This window comes from Lycorma delicatula, chromosome 4, assembly GCF_047948215.1.
Source record: "Lycorma delicatula isolate Av1 chromosome 4, ASM4794821v1, whole genome shotgun sequence".
NCBI lineage: Eukaryota > Metazoa > Arthropoda > Insecta > Hemiptera > Fulgoridae > Lycorma > Lycorma delicatula.
In genome coordinates, this window is record NC_134458.1 from 91,456,015 (window position 1) to 91,479,035 (window position 23,021).

General features: G+C 29.2%; 1 protein-coding gene across 3 annotated transcripts in view; it reads left to right on the forward strand.

Moving 5' to 3' along the window:
- atos (atos homolog atossa) overlaps positions 1-23,021 on the forward strand; it is a 379,961-nt gene that overhangs the window by 348,350 nt on the left and 8,590 nt on the right. For 2 of the 3 annotated variants that reach the window (XM_075363639.1, XM_075363638.1), the window contains exons 11-14: positions 2,475-2,632; positions 9,030-9,202; positions 12,884-13,122; positions 15,161-15,325. In XM_075363639.1, the coding sequence (XP_075219754.1) occupies positions 2,475-2,632; positions 9,030-9,202; positions 12,884-13,122; positions 15,161-15,325 (735 nt within the window). Of the gene's footprint in view, positions 1-2,474; positions 2,633-9,029; positions 9,203-12,883; positions 13,123-15,160; positions 15,717-23,021 lie in introns of those variants that run through there. The other variant, XM_075363640.1, reaches the window with a different exon arrangement.

Here is a 23,021-nt window from a genome sequence, read left to right on the forward strand (position 1 = left end):
AAAAGCAACAAGGTTTATTTAATTACTTTTTATTATTTTTTTGTCCCAAACAACTGTAATTGAAGAATACTAAAAGTTATTAATTTTCAATGAATAACAAAATTTACTTTAAATTTAAGTACTCATTTACTTATAAAAATGTTACAACCACAACAGTGTGGTGTTTTACATGTAAGTGATAATGTCCTTTAATTTTACATTTGATTTAGTTTTTAGTTAAAAATTAATCATTTTATATGATATTTTCATTTTTATAGCATTATTTGAAAGTTTCTGTTTTAATTTACCTCCTGTGTAATAATGAGAAGTTTTGAGAAAATTAAAACTATTAAGTGGAATTACTGAGTATTTTCATTTAAGAAAATTAAATTTAAGAATTTGTGTTAAAGAAAATTAAAAATGTTGTAATTTCATCTTTAACATTCGCTTTTCAAGCTTTTACTGAAACCATTTAAATGTAATATGTATAATTCCATTATCTGATAATTTCTCTGTCATATTATCAAAATTTACACAGCTCAAAATTTAATAAGATCCAAAAATACCATCTTTTCATTGTATAACTGTTTAACTATCTTTTCTATGAGATATTTCTTGGCACATAAAGTTACCCTTCCTTTACAACATATAAGTAAAATAAATATAGGTTAGGAAATTGATGTTAGAACAATAAGGTTGGGAACTTTTGCTTTTGTTACATAATAACTTAAATATGAACCAAAATTAAATAATTTTATTCATATGAAAAAATAAGATTTGTAGATTTACCACAGCATATTTATTTTTTTATTATAATGTATGTCATCAATATCAGAAGAGTATACATTTTGAATATCCATTTATATTTTAAGCATCAAAAGTACAGTTAATTACTACTGCCAGCATATCTGAGTTGTGTTATTTATCTAGTCTTGTTACTTGAAACATGTTAACTTTTTAATGTTAAAAATGATAAAGATGAAAAGTTTCATCTAGTATCATTACTTGTAAACATATTCTTCTACTTGACACTATTTTCTCTCTTAAATAAAACAAGTTTAATTCCTGCACAGTTTGTTCATGAATCTTATTATGCCAATTAGTTTTTCACAACATTGTGTTTTTATAGATAATGGCATATAAAGGGATACTCATGTTCATGGAACGATACAGCTGGTAGGTACTTTTAACCACAGGGTTCAGGTATAACTTTGCTGATTTTCATTATCAGTATGAAAAATTTGCCGTTTAATATTCTTTTACCAACATTATTATTATTTTTTTTTACTGATTAATTATTAATTCACCACTGAAGATTACAAAGTTTACATGTGGGAATATGAAGATGGAAATTGAAGATGGAAAAATGTAGCGTATGAAAAATGCCATGCCTAACCAGGATTCGAATCCAGAAGTCCTGGAATTTATTTGTTAATAGAAATATTAAAGTGAAGTAAAACTGAATTGAAATACTATAAATTTGTTATGCAATTTACCAAGCAGATTTTTTAATTCATCTTTATAATTAGCAAGTTGGTTAATCAATCTTTATGAGATAAGAGTCTGTAAGCCATCCCTATGTAATTGTTATATAATTAATTGCAATTAATTCTTAAATTAAACTTTTATGGAAAAACAGTTACAGTTATTCATTTTACAATAAATAATAATTTAAGAAAGTCTAATTTTTTAATGTTGTAATCAGTATCAGTAATCTGATACCATTGCTGTTGTACTATTTTCTCTTTTTAATGACTTTGTTTTAAATGCCATTAGTATTTGATGTTAAGAAAGCTGTTTCATTTTTTTTTTCAGTTTATTTTATTTTATTGTTAGCGTACAGTAACTATTCTTCAGTTCTGGTCTTCAGTGCATTTCTGTGTTTGATGAGATGCAATTTACTAATTCATATTTTAAAAGTAGTTAAAATTTAGTTGTTCAGTTTTATAATTTGAAAATATTTAACAGCAGCATACTTTTTTATTTTAAGGAGAAAGTTGTACAAACCTTTACCTGAATCTGAAGCTAGCTTTCTCTCTATTTTAAACTTATTTACAGGCTACTGGTAGGACCACTGAGTGATGTGGTGCCATTGAATATGGTACTGGTGTTTGAATTGAATTTTTAAACATCTTTGTTGTTAATGATATACTCGAGACACTACTCTTTGAACACATAAACTCATTGTCACACCATTAGCACAACACTCAATCTTCCTAATTGAAGTTTAACACAAAATGAAAGCTAACTTAGATCCATGTGCAATATTTTACAATTTTGACCTTTAAAAAAGTGCACTGTAATCAGTGCAACTTTAAAGACTTCTAAATTTTTTAAAACATACTATAATATATATCCCAAAATGTAAATCTAATTCAGTCCTATTCCTTGTTTAAAAAATTATTCTTTCATTACCTATAATTTTTATTTAGAATTATGTTGTCAAATGAGATAAGGATAAAGAGTTGGTTTGTAATCAGTTTATTTCCATGTAGTGCGTTATTTGATCCACCTGACCGTCTGAGCGTTAGCAGTGATGACAATGAGAGTGAAGGAAGTGCCAAATCTCCATGTTCACCGACTTGTTTAGGACCTGATCAGCATTCACCAGTATGGCCAAATCCATCTCAACCACCCAGTTCATCGCTGCTTGGTGAGATTTATATAAATTTATAATTATTAATTATTTTTTTATAGATTTAAATTAAAAAATACTCATAAATTGTTAGTTAAATACATTTTTTTTTTGCAATTATGATCTAAAACTAGGTAGTGATTTTAATTATTAAGCAATCGTTAGTAGGTACTGAAGAGTTATCATTAAAAAACTGAGCATTTAATACAAATAAAAGATTAAATGACAATAATAAAATAATAAAACTAAATAAACTATACTTATGAAACCAAATGAGTATTTATACCTATATTTATGAAATTAAACTACAGTAACAAAAATAACTGCAATATTATTTTAGGCAATTCCAGTCAAAAATAGGATATGCATACTCAAATAAAACTGACTTCCATGTCAATTGAAATTTAATTATTTTTTCCACTTAATGTACTCGCTCATAATTAATTCTATGTTTGACTAGGATTCTCTAAAACAAAATCTTCATTTTTTCATTTTATAAAAACTGATAGAAATAAAATACTGTTGTATAGTGTTTTAAATACTGTTGTATAGTGTTATTTTTTATTATTACTTTATCACTATAATTTTTTCTTTTATTTATACTGAGAATTTGGCTTACTGTATTAATACTTCAGTTTTTCTTCCTTGTTTGTTAACAAATTAAATTGACATGTAGCTTAAGATTTTTATTTAATTTTATCAGGATTTTTTATTTTCAAATTTTTTCTCAATAACTTCTTAAGTGTAGCTCTTTCTTTGTAAATAATTTATTATAACAATCAGAGGTAGATTTAATAATTTACATTGTTGGAAATAACAATCTTACATGTTCTAAAAAAGAAACAAGATTTTTGCCAGTTTAAAAAAAAAAGTGAGTTAATTAATGATATGGAATTTTTAATGATTTTCATTTTATGTTTATATCTTTAAAAATAATAACTAAAATTTGCTATTCATAGTCATATAATATAAATACATCTAGTGCAAAGAAACAAAATTGCATATTTTTCAGTTTTGAAACTTCTGTAATGTTTTTTTTATTTACATGATTTAACAGATTTTTCTAAGTTTTCTCAATCTGTACAATAAATTTTATAAATGTAACAGTACAGAATGACCTCAATACTGTTTATGTGTTCTCTTATATACAACTGAAATGCAGAAAAGATGATTAATGTAGGTAAGTAAAATGAAATGTAAAAGAATAAATAGTCTTGGAAAATGATAGTAATCCTGCTTTATACATTTGATTAAGAGTACCATATTATACTATTGATATCTCCAGCTTGGATGTGAATCTGTGTAGCCCAGAGGATTACTGTTCACCTTCCTGTGAAGAAGGTTGACAGTTCAAAGACCATTTTAATGTTATTGAATCCTCGATACTGTTTCCCAGCCATAAATAATTTTTATGACAAATCCTGGCTGGCAATCCAGGCATATATAACAAGCTACAGGTAAACTCGCTGCACAAACAAGGGATAGAATTGTCTATAAGTCCAGTTCAAAAAACTGCATAAGTGACTTCCAGAGTATTATATGAGCTAATCTGTCATTGATCTTTGATCTTTAAGAATAAAATGAAATTGATATTCATGTAAAGGTGTACTATATACTTAGAAAAATTATCAGTATAAAAATTGGAAAAAGCTAATACAGTGCAAAAACTAACTTTTAATATTCTGTGTAAGTAAATAAACAACAAAAATCAAATATTTCAAGTGTGGTTTGACCTTTTTAATTAGTTACGTTCAGTTTCAAAACTTATTAATTATGTGTATGTTTAAATAATTATTTTAAGTTTAGATATTCATGATTATCGTACTGGATATTAATTATTATAAATATTTTTAGTTCCAGTGTTTATTCAACATTATTATTTAGTTAATTATTCAACATTTTTATTCTTGTCAATTGACAAAGAATTCTCATGTAAGCTGACATCCAGTCACCAAATGTTGGTTTACATACCCATATAATAATATGAAATATTATTAGAAATATATATTATATGAAATATTTATTTCATATATTATATGAAGTATTATTAGAGAGAGAGCTGTCACCTCCAGGCCATCATGTGCATTAATTTAGTGATTGTTTTTTTTAGCGCATTTGTTACTTGGATTGTTGTACTCAATTCTTCCTTGTTATTTTGTTATTATATTTTTCTGATGTAATACAGAAATATTTTACAAATGATGAAAATGCTGGCAATGAGAGGCGTTACTTAAATGCAAGGGTGATTAATATTGCTGAATAATTGAATTAGTTAATTTACTAGTTACTAAATACAGAACTATATGAAAATATCTATTGCAGCACATCAAATTTAGTAAAAATATATTGATTTATAATAAATATATTAATTTATAAAGCTAAAAAGGTAATTACATTCTTAAAATAAAAGGCTCTGATTTTTGTTTGTTTTGCTTTCATAATCTCTTTTCAATAGCTTGTGTTTCTAGAGTGTGATAACAAAATATCATCGGGCAATTTTGCTTTCAGACTTTTTTCAACACTGGAATTAACTCTTTGTGGGCAGCAATGTTTTATGGCTGTAAGCGGAAGACATTTTCAAAAAAAAAAAGTTCATGCAAAAACTAATTAAAGTAACTTAAAACATGCATTCATTTATAAAAACAGCATATACATTGTGTTTTTGCTGAATTCTGCCACCAATCTGGTTAAGGAACAATATTTAATTATCCCACGAGAAAAAGCTTACGTGAAAACGGCACAAATCTCACTGAGTGCACTAGAATTTGCAAACTATAGCTGATGATTTTGGTTATGATTTACATCGAATTCTTTTCACGTAAAAGACACTGAATAATAATAGTGATAGTAGTAATGTTGATGGCAATATAAAAACAGTAATTTTGAAGTGGTGCACCTAGGCAGGGAATAGTATAATATGATTTTATTACAATAATAATATAAATATTTTTATTCGTTTCCTTCTGAATTTTTGTCTCGAAAATTTTGTTTGAATTCAAACAAAGCAAGTCAAAAATGAAGTTTTGGAAGGAACAAATTACTTAAAAATGAGCAAAAAATACAAAAAAATATTGTAAACGTCTCGTTACTCGTACAAATGCACGGTCGTTGAACTCTTCTGATAACTGAAGTAAAATGGTTCCCAATCACGTTGTATTAGGAATTCCCATCTCAAAATGATTGAAAGAACATCTCCTGCCATCTCTTGGAATTTGCACGTAACTACGTGAATACAAATGGCTGGTCACATTCAGAGACCCATATATGGATTTCCACCCTTCAGCAGGTACAGGTAGTCCATAAATGAGTTTCCGCCCGCGAAGGGTTAAAGGAAGAGTACTTTAGCATATGGGGGTAATTGTGTTACTTCATTTCTGTTCTGTTCTCTGTTTTGGGCTTGCATTTTGCTACTAATGATTTCTTCATCGGTTTAAAGTACTTAATTTGTTTTCTTTTTTGTTATGAATTGATATTGTTACATCATTTGTGTTTAGTTCTCCGTCTTAGTGAACTCGGTTACAAAACTGAACTATTAATTCAATATTTTCTTTCATATTAACCTCACTTCATTATCATTATCATCATCTGGTGTTCTACCCGGCGGCAGGTCCTTTACACCACTGCTGTCTCCATCCATCCCTGTCCTTAGCCTTCTCCTTCAGCCCCTTATAGTTTGTAATCCTCAACTTATCTATTAGCTTCATCCTTCTTGTTTCTTGCTTCCTTTCTCTTTCTACTGAGTTCCATTGGAGTTGTCTGAATTTCACAACCTCTAACCACATGTCCAACCAGTTTCTTTTTCTTTTGTGTACACCCTGTATAAGTGTTCTTTCTTCTTTAATACTGTTCATTACTTCCTCATTCCTCACTTTATCCGCTCATCTTACTTTCTCCATATCCATGTCTCAAAGGCCTCAATCCAGTCACTCTCACTCTTCTTCATACATACTTCACTTTTATACGAGTCTCCATTCATATGAGAATTATTTGGCTAATTTTTTCTTCCTTAATCCTAAGTCCAGATTTTACTGAGAAGTAATTTCCTGTTCTCACTGGAAGCTTCCTTTGCCATTGCTTTCCTTTTTAACCTTTCCTGAAGCCAAACTGTTCCTCTCCTCCTGTATTCACTTCCATTATTCTTAGTTTAGGACTCTTAACCTCACTTTATATGGTCAAAATGTTTTATAGTTACACTATCTTCCCGGACTTATCAGTATCTTATAACTAAAATTGGAAATTGTGGTCATATACCTTTACTGGATTATTCCGATAAAGAAAACTAATGGATTACAATTTATTGTGAATACGAGGGTTATTTTTTTTCAAGGTCCGATCGGTCACGAAATTAAAACCAAAGTGAAAATAAAAAATTTTTTATTTGTAACAAGTACTTACATAGATACACGCTACTTCTCTACATAGTTGCCACTCCGATTTAGACATTTGTCGTAGCGTGGTACCAACTTTCCAATACCCTCATCATAGAACGGAGCCGCCTGTGTTTTCAGCCATGTTTCTACGCTGGTCTGCAGCTTGATGTCTGTGCCAAAATGTTGTCCTCCTAGCCAGCGTTTCATGTGAGCAAAGAGGTGAAAATCGGATGGAGCCAAGTCCAGGCAGTATGGTGGGTGATCAAACACGTCCCAACGAAAACGCTGCAGGACTTCATTGTTACAGCTGCAGTGTGCAGCCGAGCATTGTCATGGGGAAAGACAATGCCTGATGTCAACATTCCTCTCCACTTATTCTGAATTGCCCTTCGTAGACGTTGAAGAGTCGCGCAGTATGAGGCTGCAGTGATGGTCGTGCCACGTTCCATGAATTCCACCAAGAGAACTCCATTCCGGTCCCAGAACACAGTAGCCATACACTTTGTGTGGATAAGGTTCTCTCGAACTTCTTTGGTTTACTGGTATAATGAGAATGCATTCACTGTTTGGATTGTTCTTCTGTTTCTTCAGTTTCGAAATGGACCCATGTCTCGTCCCCTGTGACAATTTTGTTCAAAAAATCTTCTCCTTCATTCTGGTAGCGCTAGAGAAACGTTAGGGAGGCATCCATTCTTATTGTTTTGTGATGGTCGGACAGCATCTTGGGAACCCATCTCGCACACAGTGTGTGGTACTGAAGTCTCTCACTCACAATGGTGTAGAGAGCTGACCTTGAAATTTCAGGAAATGAATCACTCAATACAGAAATTGTGAACCGACAATTTTCTCGAATTGCCTCATCCACTCGCTCAACGAGATCATCGGTTGACATTCGCTTCCTTCCCTGACCGCCTGCATCATGAATATCTGTACGTCCTGCTTTAAAGTTCCTACACCATTGTCGCACTTTGCTGTCACTCATTGAAGTTTCACCGTACACATTACTTATTCGTCGATGAATTTCAGCTGCATTACATCCCTCAGCCTGAAGAAATCGAATTACTGCATGCACTTCACACTTGGCGGGAGATGCTATTGTTGTAGACATGTTTATGTGCTAGCTGCGTGTTCAGAACTAAGCGAAGTGACGCGGTGTGATTGAAGGCCATACTAGAGACGCTGCGCAACACATATGCGCAAAGGTTCATCCTATTTTTGCGCAGGTTTTTATTTCGCGACCGATCAGACCTTGAAAAAAAAATAACCCTCGTATTAAAAATTATTAATGTTACTTTCTGAAATTTTTTTTTTTCATAAGATCTTTTTAGAGCTGATTGAGCAGCCACCATTATGAGTATCATCAGTAACTCCATCAAAGAAGTTGTGGCATAATTAGCTGAGAAAAATCTAATGAAGAATTGCTTTTCACTACAATTTGAAAGTAAATTATTAATTTGTAATATTTTAAAGTGTTATCAGGTTTCATCATGCTGATCATTAGAGTTACATTTTAATAAGAAATATAAATTGTTGTTTAATGCATTAAAAAAATTCATAGATTTTGTTTAACATGATGGTTGCCGTACCAGTTACTTATGTCCTATATGAGCATTTACGGTGAGGCATCCTATTCTCCCCTCAATTTATTTTCTGTGCAACTGGTGTATTTCTGTCTATCCACCTCATCATTTTTTTTTTATGTCACCCTGAGTAATTCTAAAGATTAAATTCTGATGGTAGAAGAATTAAATTCGTACCAGACATGGGTGACCAGTACTGCACCATTCAAATATAAAATTCACAAATAGTTCTATCAATAACTGGCAAACAGCATTAAAAGAGGAGAAAGCTTACAAAATATGGGTATCCTATAATGCATCAATGGAAACACAAATACCACTCATTGGGGAATTGTAAGACGTGAAAATTACATGCATTAAAAAATACTGCAGCCAACATGTTAATATGTTTTTCTGAAGGCATATGTAGCATAGTTTTAACCAATATTTTAAGTATTTTAACATTATTTTCAATTTTTAATATAGGGAGTTTTGAAGAATCAGTCTTGAATGGTCGTTTAGAGCCTGTAAGTACAGTACAAGGATTTACAGCTGATCTTGGTGCAAGTGGTTCATTTTGTCCACGACACATTGTGCTTCCTGTAACAGTTTTTTTTTATACTCTTGGAGATAATGACAAAGTGTCTACTCCATATATGGTATGTATTTGTGGATTACTGTTTGTAATAATGTATTAAAGAGTATAAAATTTTATGTGTGGTAAAAGAAAAATTATACAAAACTGCCAAATTTTTTATTGAAAAACCAAAAACATTTGCATTAACAGACTTTTTACATATAACAAAACACTTATAATTATTCTTGTGATCTTCTTTGGTGATAGTGTCTTTGAATGTCATGAGAAAAGCTTGCTGCTACTTTGAAGAATAAGTATGTACAAGCTAAGTTGTTTTCAGTCTGTCATTAAAAGTTAATAATTTTGTATTATAATAAAAATGTTACCTCCTCTGCATGTTAAAAATTTGTGTTTCTAGAAGCTTCCTGTGTTATAGATATGACTATAATATTTTTATGAACTTTTGTATGTCTCTTTCTTCCAACTTCGGTCAAAAATAGTAGAACTAGTTTTAAAAAACCTTCCTGAATGTGTTTATCTTAATATATTTTTAAGATGTCTGAACATCTTAAAGATTAAACCTACATTAGAGATGAAATCTAATGTTGTGTCTCAGCGAAAGTTCAGAAAGAAATTTGAAAAGGAAGCACCAGTGAAAAATGGTATTCAGAAGTGAGTTAAAAAATTTTGTGAAACATGTTCAGTGTTAGTCTAGAAACATGACCGACACTGGTCAGTTTTAACAACACAGTCATAAAGAACATTAAAGTAGCAGTTACAAAATCTCAGATCTCCTCATAAATTTTTGCAGAGGCTAAGTGGGAAAAGAATATTTCACAAAGTTCAGCCCATACTACAGTGAGGATAATGCTGAAATGTTATCCGTATCAAATGCAGATTTTCTGTGAGCTAACTATTGTTGACTATGCAAAAACGGTTCACAACTGTGAATGGTTCAAGAACTTCATTAGAGGCAATATTAGCATTTTTAGATCAAGTGTTTTTCACAGATGAATCATGGTTTCACCTTGGTGGGTGTTAGTCAGAAATACCAGACCTGGGGCATTGAAAACCTACACATTTTCTTTCAATCTCCCCTACACCCACAAAAAAAAAAAATGTATTTGGTATGCAGTTTCAAGAGGACGAATAATAGAACCCTTCGTTTTTTTTTTAAACTGGATGCTGCTGTTTACCATGAAATTACCCAAAATAATTCATAGCCTCACTGCAAGAGGATGAGCTTGACTGCTGGTTGTAACAGGACAGCATTACGTGCCTTACAGCTTGCTCTTCTATGCAGATGCTACAGGATTTTTTTTGGTGGAAAAATCGTTTCTAAATTTTTGTGGCCACCAAGATCCTCTGATATGACTAATCTAGACATTTTTCTGTGGGGTTACTTAAGAGAAATTATTTATAGGAACAATCCACTCAACCTGCAGAAATTGAAGACAAACATCACATCCAGGAAATGAACAGGATACGGCTAACAAGAGTAACCAGAACATGATCAAATGTATTGACAAGCGCATAGAAATGGATGGAAGTCATTTTCAACACTTTCTGTAAAATATTATGTAAACGTTTACTAATAAACTATTATTTATAAACTAAACTAAGTGATGGGGCCTGTAGATATTTGAACATTAATTATATCATACATATCATATCATATCACTTCCCAAAATCATACTCTATTTGGTATTTTGAGCTTCACTGCTAGATTGTTCTTTTAGCCTAAATTTATTCCTCTTAGTATATCACTTTTTGGTTTATTATTTAAAAATTAAACCAGTATATTAATAACTGATTTCACTGTTGTTTTATAAGTTATCCCTCTGCTTTTTCTTCAAAAAATTTTGAATATATTTCACTTATTTTATAAAATATATATATTGCTACACACCAATGTTATTAATGTTGTTATGTCAGATTTTTCGATCCAGATAAATTGTTGAAATTTACTTTTTTTTGTAATAAGGATAATTAGACCTATTCCTAAAATTAAATTTTTATACTAATGTGTAATTTTCATATCAGCCACATAGAACAAAAGATGTTTTAAACTATCACATCCAAAACTAAGATGTAAGATGATGTATATGAATAAATCAACAAATTAATGTAACCTTTTTGGTGTGAAACAGTCGTCTTGGTAAAAAAGGGTGTTCAGTTTCAAGGTCAGGCACAGTACAAGTGACCTTGTTAAACCCACTAGGTACAGTTACCAAAATATTTGCATCATCTCCATTAAACTGGAGAAAGAAAATAAGTGTTAAAACTTTGATAAGATGTCAGACACATGAAACAAGAATCATTTTAAGATTTTATCACCATCATCAGTGAAGTGAAATGTGTGACCTTCATGAGTTATTGTAGACTCATTAAGGTGCTAACCCAATTCCTGATTTATGGTGAGAACATCAGGACTCTGAATAGGAACAAACAATTACTCATTAACAAGTAGATGCAAACTTGTTAAATAAACTTGTTCGTTGAAAAAGAAAAAAAATGTTGCACTGATGTAATGATTTTTGAAAATATTGCTTTCGGTATTTTAAGTAACTTTCGATGTTTTATTTCATCTTATGTTAGTATCATGTGTTCAAAACGATGAAAACTTCAAAACTAATTTTTTGGACAGTAACCCCTTTCCATCATACCAGATCATATTTTGGATTATTGAAAATTAAAGTATTATACCGAAACTAATTTTTTTTAATGTAATTTAATTTTTTTTTCGACTTTTCGAAGAGACGTACGGTTTTACTTTCGGTCGCATGGTGGGAATGGAGGTAAAAATGAATTTTATTTACGTTTTCAGATATTAGGAGTACGAAAATATTATTCACTTAAATTGGGGTTTCCTTATATATAAATATATATATATATATATATATATATATATATATATATATAACACTGATTTCTATGTAAATATTTTACAACTGTCCGTAAATTGTGTTGTGAAAATGACCGTTCTTTTGGTTATCCTTTTTATTCCTGTTTATCCTCCGGGAATTACCGTTCAGGTATTACTTCAGAGGATGAATGAGGATGAACCCACCGGGTTGGTCTAGTGGTGAACGCATCTTCGCAAATCAGCTGATTTTGAAGTAGAGACTTACAACGTTCAAATCCTAGTAAAGGCAGTTACTTTTATATGGATTTGAATACTATATCATGGATACCGGTGTTCTTTAGTGGTTGGGTTTCAATTAACCACACATTCAGAAATGGTCGACCTGAGACTGTACAAGACTATACTCATACATATCATCCTCATTCATCCTCTGAAGTAATACCTGACTGTGATTCCCAGAGGCTAAACAGAAAAAAAGGTTTGGCTCTACCATCTGAATTATATTCTACAACAAAAATCTTCTTATAGAAATTATCATCCAAGTACAGATTGATTGTTCCTGAAGGAACAACCTTCCTATTCCCTTAATTGTGTGGAATATGGAAGTATTCAAACAGAACCATAAACCATTCATTCAACTCGATCCTTCTCTGGAGGATATCTATATTTGGTAAGAACTGGTTTACAGTTTTACTGCATAGTACTCAATTTTTTAATGTCACCTCTGAAATTTTTAAAATGATTTTATTACCTATTTTGGTTTTTATTTAAATATCACAGTTTAAGGTTATTGAAGTTCTAATATTTGCCTAAAAATTTTTAGCATAAATTAAGAGATTTGCTTTTGTAATATTTTACTATAAACTTTATATAAGTAAACAATTTTCTTTTTTTCAGGGTCATATAAATCTTGGTAAAAAAGGATATACAGTTCCAAGGTCAGGCACAATACAAGTGACCTTGTTAAACCCATTAGGTACAGTTATCAAAATGTTTGTAATCATGTATGATCTCTCTGATATGCCTGCTTACTCATGTACCTTCCTTAGGCAGCGTACCTTCTATATGCCTGCTAATCAGGAGAAGGAACCTGTAGAAAATGCACAAAAATACCTTCGCTACCTCATTCATTTACGGTAAGTATTTCATTTTAAATATCTATCTCCTTGAAAGTTTCCATAAATCTTATAAACCAGCTTTTAAAAATGCTTCATAACATTTTGAGAATATTTTGTAAGTAAAAAAATATTTTTCAGGATTACAAAACAATAAAAATTACTCTTTTTGCAAGATGTTTCTTAAAAACAAATTAACTGATAAAAAAGAAACCACATATTTTGGTGTTAGAAATCATGCAGATTCAACATCTGTTTCTGATTAGCAACATTTCCTTAAAAATACAAGTAAAATTTGAAATTTTTCCTGTTTATGTACACCCAGAATTACTCAAACATTTACAAAGTGAATTTGTAATAATAATAATAATAAACATTATGTCAATACATAATTTTTGTCCAGCCAGGTTTTTAATTAGTATATACTTCACCAAAAATACATAAATAAAAGTTTCAAAGATGGTTCTGTAAAATAGCTGTCAATTTGTATTAAAAATATTTATTCTTGCTTCTCAAAAACTACTACATGAATTTTCATCTGACATGTACTGAAGAGATTTCAGCTCCATTTAATGCCCAGTCTCTAATTTCTCTCCAAGTTAGCTAACCCAAGATAAAGACAGTTTCTTTTTATTAATTTTACAGCCAGATCTCTGATCTTGATCCATAAATGTGTTTTTTTTTTTTTTTTTTTTTTTTTTTTTTTTTTTTTTTTTTTTCACTTAAAGGAAACATATTTGACTTATCATACCACTCTCTAACAATTATATTTGAAAAAAAAATAATTTTTACAATTTTTTTTATTCATTCTTTGAAAACAGATATTTGGCAAGATTTTTTTTTAGGTAAATAGTCCATTAAATTTTCAGCCATATTGTTCTCCTGAAAGAGTAATTCCAGTTAAGTTTACTTAGATACTGATGAAAAATTGCTACAAAAACTGGTAAAGGCTTCTCTTTTGAGCCATAATGTTTGGCTTCATAGCATTTGAATAAATAAATTTTATTATAATTGCTTTTTTAATCCATTGGAAAGCAAGATAAAACACAGTAACATTTTAAAATTATTCAGTATTAAATGACTTGCCTACAAAATCCGAAACTTTTCCTTCCAAAGGATTTTTCAAAGCTAATTAGTAACACCTCTTCAATGGAGTTACCATCAGCAATGTTGTTAATCGCATTCATCTTGGAAATATTAGGAAACCCTTGATGTAGATATATTGAATAAACTATTTAATTTGTCTCCCTGCTACTCATAGAATATGCATATGATATATCATTCTTTTAAAGATAATAATAACACTTAAAACAATAAATTACCAAGCTTTTAAAAAAAAAGTAAGATTTTTCATAAATGTATAAACAACTTAACAGATTTATGTTAACATTTTACATGATGAAAAAGAACATGTATAGTACTTTTCTCTATCATGTTAGTACATCTTTAATTGATTTTAAGATAATTTAAAAATAAAGTGTGCTGCTTAAAAGGTAATGTAGGTTTGAGAGCCTTTCCATAGTCCTTTCTTTTCCTAGACAAACAGCAACATATAGTGATACAACCATAAATTAGATATGGTCTTATGACTGTAAAACAGTTCTGATTTCAGTTTGATTTGGTTGAGAAATTATTTAACTTTACAATTTAGATTATCAAGAAGTATGTTTTATCAAAATTATAAGTTAATTTTTTCTTTTTTGTTTAATGGAAGAATTTATCATTCGGTTCAGTATTTTTTTTATTATTTTTTTTTTACTGTAGCAATTTCTTATCTTGATTATTTGTTATACTAAGTTATTTAATTTTTATAATATATTGAATTAAGTCTTTGTAACACTAAAATGTTTAGCTCATGACAAACGAAACTACTTTTTTGATATTTCACATTATTCAAAGTTAATAAATTGAACTATAATGTAACATATCAGGAATGTTTTGTTTGAAGTGTTAAAAATACAATTCTGGTTGCAAGTTTGTTGTTATCAAAATTAAGCTTTTACATATTTTTTACTCTGTTGTGATATCATTATCTAAATAAATATTTTTCTTTCTTTAGGTTCACAAGCTCAAAGTCTGGTCGGATTTCCTTACACACAGATATAAGGATGATAATATTTAGGAAATCTGACCTCGATACTGCTACTGGCCACGGATTGGATATGGCATATGAGCTACGTTCCTTTACACATGGCCCAAAGAATCCAAAATTTTCTCCTCGGAAGTAACTACATTTTGTTTTTGTTTACACATTAATAAATCAGTTGTAAATATACCATTTTGTTATATAGTATATTGTTTTGCATACACACATATATTTTTTTCCCCCCCTTTTTTTGTGGTCAGTAATATGAAGTGCATTTCAGAAACTTTTTGTTCTTCTCATAAGTTATTTTTTATCTGTGGAAAAAATCTATGTTCATTATACTCAGGTATTTTATTTGCATAATAGGGCTACTTTTATTAATTAATTATGAATTGTTCTGTAGATTCTAAACTTAATTTACTAAAAAGAACTGAAGCAGTAGTTAACCTTTATGCAGGTACACTTAAAAATGCAACACCAGCAGACATGTATTTGACTCTGTACACTACTGTAAAAATAGTAGTATTTTTTCTAATACCTTTTAAAGTAATTTTGTTTAAACTCATCCTTGTGATCACAATACTTCTCATAATCTGAAAAAAATACTTTCATCTTCATTTAAAATTCATTGTTATCTAAAAACTAAAACGTAATCACTTTTCTCATTCTATATATTTGAATTAAGAAATTCCAAATTTATTTAACTTATTCTTAAATTGTAAATGTTAATTTAAAACTGTTAAACTGAAATGTATTATAAACATCAACTGATCTTGTTTTAATATTTCATTATTTGTTAATTTTACACTAAAAGAAAATCAGAACTTAATCATTATCAATATTAATAGAATATCTTAAAGTACACATATAAAACAGTAATATTATAATAGTTTTTTGTTATTTTTTATCACAAAATTACACAAATTACATTATAGGATAAAAAGAAATACAAACACATTTCTATATTAATATTGTATAAAAAAATTACATGGATAAAAGTTGTTTTATAACCATTTTTAACAATTACGTGTTTTTAATCAGTAAATATAAGTAATTAACAACAAATAAAGTCTAATAAAAAAAAACAGTATTTACACTAAAACAAAATGTTTTAAAGTACCTACAATTTCATACAAAATCATATATATCCAACAGTGTTAAGTCCTATACAATTGCCACCACTTATAAATTCGAGGGACGCTCATTAATTAACGAGACGAATTGATGTAGAGAAAAAATTATTTATTCAATGGCAATGAAACTTACCCTAATTTTCAATAGTCTCCAGTAATATTTAGACACTTGTCTCACCATTCTGTTAGCTTTCTATTCCCGCAGTGTAGAAGTCTTTACCTTGCTGTTGAGCAAGCTGAACAAATGAAAATCAGATGGGGCAAGGTCTGGGCTGTAAAAAGGAAGTGGCAACACCTTCCAACTCAACTTCTCGAGCGTGTTCTCTGAGCAATGTGGAGGCATGTGTTATCATGCAACAGAATCACACCCTTTGAGAGAGCACCTTGATGTTTTCACCTTATTGCGGGTTTCACTTTCTGTTACAGCATGTTAGAATAGAACTCACTGTTCACAGTATGTTGTTCCTCATAATAATCACTAAATATTGGGCCTTGCGAATCCCACTGTCAACATCACTTTACCGGCTGATGAGTGAGTTTTGAATTTTTTTTTGGTGAGTAAATCCAGATGTTTCCATTCAAGACTTTGCTGTTTGGATTCAAGATCGAAATGGTGTATCCACATTTCATCTCATGTAGAAAGTCATTACCTTCTGCTTCAAACAGTTCCTTTAGCTCAGAAAAAATGCAGATCCAGGTGTCTTTATGGGCTTGAGTCAATTGTCTTGGAATCCATCTCGAACATGTTTTACAATAATTCAGCATGTCATGAATGATTAAATGTGCACTTCCAACACTAATATTACACAAACAAGCAATTTGAGAAATTTTGACTCACCTGTCTTTGCGAATCAGATCATTTATGTGATTTTGCAGCACAGCAGTCAAAACTTCAATTGCTCTTCAGTGCAATAGAGATCAGTCACACTTTTCTGCCTGAATTAGACAATTCCACCCACTTATGTTCATTACTACAATCTAAACACTTTTCACTATACTGTTTCAACATTCTTGAGTAAATTTCTGCCAGTTCACATCTTCTGATAGCAAAGGTTTTATCACTGAACATTGCTCTTCCAGTGTACAGATTTCAATTGAAGCTGACATTCTGAAATCAACAAAAGAGGTTATGTTCAGATTAATTATGATCAAACAGCTGATTAAATGTATTCTCAAGGTTGCCAACTTTACCCACAAAAAGTTTCATTGTCACTGAAAGAACTGTTTTTTCTCTGCATCAGTTTGTCTCATTAATTATTGAATGTCCCTTGTATATCCTTTCAGTAAAATTTGAGATGCTGAAATATTTTTAATTGTTTTTATCCTAAATACAAGTAGATATAATAGGAGTTAAACCAGAGGTGTGATGATAAGAATTTTTTACTGCAAATATAAGAAAAGATTTTTTCAGGTGAAGTGTAAAGCCCATACATTTGCCTGCACAAAAGTTAAATATTGAATTTCAACAAAGAGTATTTAATAAATATGATATCTTAAGTACACTTTAATTGTTTTTCTAGTTATTAAAATATTACTTTAAGTAGTTAAGTTATGAGATTGTTAATTGTTTGTGTTCTTAGTTGATGGAATATACATTTGTTGGTTTACTTTTATTTTTTAAAAGGATGTATTGATAGTTTTGTTTGAGTACCTTGATTATTTAGTTGTTTTATGACTGTATCAATCATTACTTTACTTAAAAAATTTAATAACATATTGGATAGAACTTTAGAAATTGTCAAAAGTTTATGAACTATGTAATCAAATATTATGGGTAATTTATATATAAGAAATTATATTGAAAAATTTTATGTGAATACAACTACTATAACTTGTTCAGAAAATTTCCATTAATATTATTTACCACTTTTCAAGTGTTTTGAATTTAGGAAATATTTAACCCTTTCTGCCTAAATACAGGCCTGTAATCTGTTTGTAGAAAGTATTTTATTTTCCTTCAGTTGTTTAATTAAAACAATAGACTAGCATCTCAGTTGTAAAAAATAATTTTACACTCAAGGTAATCTTAGATGGCAAAAAGTTAGTTTAATACAGAAGGTAAAGTATAGCTGTTTTAGACAATTAAATAATGAAATTATTAATAAATTCTTATATTAGATTTAGATTTTAAGTAATAGGAAAATTAAGCGTTATCATGAAGTTTATTTTAAGTTCAATTATTTTAAAATTAGGTAAAAAGATTATACAGAAGATTTGTGAACTGAATTTTTAATAATTTATAAGCAATAATTTCAGGTATCATCAAGATGCTTCGGATTTTAAAAAAAATAGGTAAACGCTTATGCTTATATGCGCATGCGCGTATACACACACATACACAAACACACAAACAAATTTGTACACAATATATGGAAAGATAGTTCTTAAAATTATTTTTCAAGGATTATGAAAATACAACTCTTTTATTCATGAAATAGTTGAATAGTGAATCTTTATTTCAGTAAGAACAAACTTCATTGACTCTTGGCAGTAAAGGGTTTAAAAATTAGTTTTCCTGTAATTTATGTAGTAATACGTATTTATAATAATGAATTATTTATAATTGTTTGGGTATTGATTTTCTGTTTATTTCATTCTGTTAATTATTGCTTGTATTTCTGTTTTAAATTAAATTAAGATGGATGAATTTAGTTTTTTATTGTTAAATTTTATTTTATAAGTTTAAGCTTAAGGTTGTGCACAGTTAATGTTATTATTAAAACTGATGTTATAATTATATTTTTCATAGATAGTTTTCCTTATCTTCAGTGTTCGATGCATGCAATATGAATGTCAGTACTCTTATTATACTTAATATTCTACTGGATATCAGTAAATTTGATCATTATAATCATACAGTAATATACATATGTCAATAGTAATTGGTGCTAAATATTTTATTGCTGTGGAGTATTATAACCATATTATTGTTGTGTTGTTTGTGAAAAAAGAGAATCAATAATTATTGAATTAAAAATATAATTATATAATAAAACCTACTTTTTTTATTTTGTGACAATAGTAGTAATAAATTATTATTTATTGTTGATTTTATAATAGGTTTTTTAAACTTACTATTATTTTTCTTTTTTTCTTTTACATTGTTTATTGTACATATAATGCTGCTTCTAAAAATGGCTTGTAAGTAAATATTAATATTTGTGGTGAGAGCATTTTCCATAGAAGGAATGCAAATAACAACGATGAATACTAAAGACACAAATTATTCCGTCTTAAGAGTTTGTAATTCTACTGCGATTCAATGGCATTCCACAATATTAATCGTGTTGTTTGTTAACTTACCAGCATTTTCATAGTTGTTCTTCAATGATTTTATATTACCTCACCACCAGTTTTAGTCTTTGTACATTTTTTCTTGTAAATAGATTCAAGTAAAGATTATATTATTTGAATGATCGTACATTTTTTTTAATATTGTGATTTTTACAGGAGCAGTAAGTACAAAAATACATTTATTTGTATAACTATTTGCACCATTATTTTATTGAATATTCAAGAGTAACATTTATAAATGTAAATGAGCCATTTGGAAGCAGCATTGCTGAATCTAAATTACTTTTACACATATATGCAATTAATACCCTTCTGTGTGATCTTAATTTAACTGACTATAAAGGAAAAATATTCTCTACTTTTTTACCATTTGCATAATCACTTAAATACTGATTATTTTACAGAATCTTTCCTTTTTTACTTTCATGTTTGTTAAAGTATGTAGCAGAGAAAAAATATTACCATTAGTAAAAAAATAATACCACCTTCAGATTTCTATGCTTCCTGATGTTTTGACGTCTCTTAATCTAAAAATGCGCATGTATGTATAAATATATTTATTATTATGTCCATTTGGTTTTATTTTTCAGGAATAGTTTTACTTAAAATCATGTAATTTGGTTCAGTAGCTGTTATATTAAAGAGATTATTTCTATTATTTTTTTTTTTTTAAAGTGTATGAATATGTGGGAAGAATTGAAGGGGGAGGGGAGTTCATTATATCTTAAAGTTAGAATTTATGAAAATCATTTCCCTTTTTTCTAGCTTAATATACCTCTTTTTAAAAAATATACCACTGAACAATTTTTAAATATTTGTTATTAAAAATGGGTGTGTGCCCACTCTGTTTTTCTTTTTAAAAAAAATTATAAGCATCTTTCTTTTAAAAATAGTTATTTTTAACAAAAATTTGATTAAATTGTTTTTTAGGTTTTTTTTTATAAATTTGTGTTACTTTTGATTGTTTCAACTGTACAAATTTATTCAATATTTCTTTTTTATTTTCTCGTAGTTTGGGCCTAATACACTGGAAATAGTTTTCAAACCTTCACAGGGGTAGGAAAATTTACATCCCTGTTCCTAAAATTATGAGTTCTGTAAATTTTTAGAAGGTTTTACTATCTCCATGAACTTGTCATTTTTTTTTTTAATAAGGTGTTATCAGGGTGAGAATAGTGTCAAACTTTGTTACAAGCTTAGAGATAAATTTATAATTTTTATTTAGATAATTTAAAAATTTGTTGTTTGAAGTGATTTTAAGTACATTTTATGATACCTTGCGACTAGAATACCTTAATACAGAATTTAACTTGTGATTTTTTTTATTTTACTTTTTACTAGTTTAATGAATCTGAATAAATATTCATTAGTTATACGAGATGTTATCTCTAAAGTAAAGACCGATTCATTGTAAATGAATTTATTCTGAAAACTTTCTAAATATATTTTATTTCTCATAAACTACATACCTTATACTACTTCTCTATATAATCGCCACATGAATTAAGACATTTATCATAGCAATACACCAGCTTCAATATACCATCATCATATTCTTCTACTGCCAGTCCATTTAGCCACTGATTAACTGCATTTTTAAGTTCATTGTCACCACGAGCTTATCACTCAGAGTTTTTCAATTTTCCAAACCAATGGTAATCAGAAGGAGCTAAGTCCAGACTATATAGTAGGTGATCATAAATTTCCCATCTAAATTTTCTCAGTAAATCACATGTCGGACCCGCAACATGTGGACGTGCATTATCATGCAGGAGGATGATGCCGTCAGTCAGCTACCCACATCACCAATTTTGAATGGCACATCGTAACTTACATAGACTTTTGCAGTAGGCTTCTGCACTTATAGTCGTTCCATATGGCATCAAATCAATCAGCAGTATGCCAAATTGATCCCAAAAGACTGTGGCCATCAGTTTGTATCCAAATGGCTGTAGCTTGACCTTTTCTGGTCTGGTTTGAGATTAAGGATGATGTCATTTACTTGACTACCATTTCCTCTTTGGTGTGTAATACAAAATTCACATTTAATAGCCGGTAACAATTGAATTAAGGAACTCATCACCTTTTTCTGTGTAGCGCATCAAAAATTCCAAAGCAGATCCCATTCAGATTATTTTGTGATGTTTCGTTAATATGTGCGGCACCCATTGTGCACAAACCTTTCTGATGCCTAAATGTTCATGAAAAATGCAACCAATAACAGCTCTTGAAACATCAGGAAAAAGAAGGGCCAGGTCGGAGATCGTTGAGTGACGATCTTTTCTGATTTCATCATCAACACGTTTCAACAAGTCCTCAGTGATTATCGAGGGCCTCTCCGAATGTTCTTCATCATGCACATTAATTCTGTTATTTCTAAACCTTTCACACCATTTTCAGATGTTTCTTTCACTCATTACATTATAATCAAACACTGCAACCAACTACCTATGAATTTCAGCCAACTTAACTTTTGATGGTTTAAATTTAAATATTTCATGCAAGAAGTTTAACAGCATTTATGGGTTGCTCATTAAAATAGCAGTGTATAATGCTTAGTTGGTTTAAATTTTCGTTTTTCACGACAATTTATAATGAAGGATAGAGATTCTATTACAGGTTATATTCATATGAGAATCTCAGTAAAGTTATTATTGTACTTTAAGCGTGCATTCAATAAAATTTTTTTAACATGTTAATTGTAGACCATTTGTAATGTATGTGATACACTTTTATTTTATAAAGAGGGCAATACACATAATGCATCATCTGTTGCTCATACTTAAGTTTGTATTAGTTATCGGTTATTTTCTATCTGTCCAATTTTAAATCACAAAGCTTTATTAGTATATCAGACTGTGATATATTACAAGTTTACATACAGAATAAAAGAGAAACATGTACTCAATATTTACAAAAACAGTACATGAAAACGAATTAATTTTAATACGCTTAATTGAATAAACATATAAATATATATAATTATGTTTACATAATCTATGTATCTTGCATTTTTTAAATTTATTTTATATTTTTTATTATGTTACATATCCAGATATACCAGATTTTTATGATTTTTTATATTTAGCAATTTTTTTGTTTAAGTATGTTATTTATTACCAAAATGAAAATATAAAAGTTTTATTTATACAAAATATGTTCACTTCTTATAATTTTAGGCCTATAAAGTGTTTAGGCTGTAACGCAAACAATAAAAATGATGCTGTATATAAGCAAGTTTTTTTTAAATTCTGCATAACATCATTTTATTAAATTAGTACAATACAGAGGTATAAAAATGTTCAATCAATAATTGTACTTTTGTATGTACTGTATAAGTAAACAGTTAAAAAAAAAATTTGTTGAGGTAAATAATTATATTAACCGTTATAGCAGTTTTTTGTTTC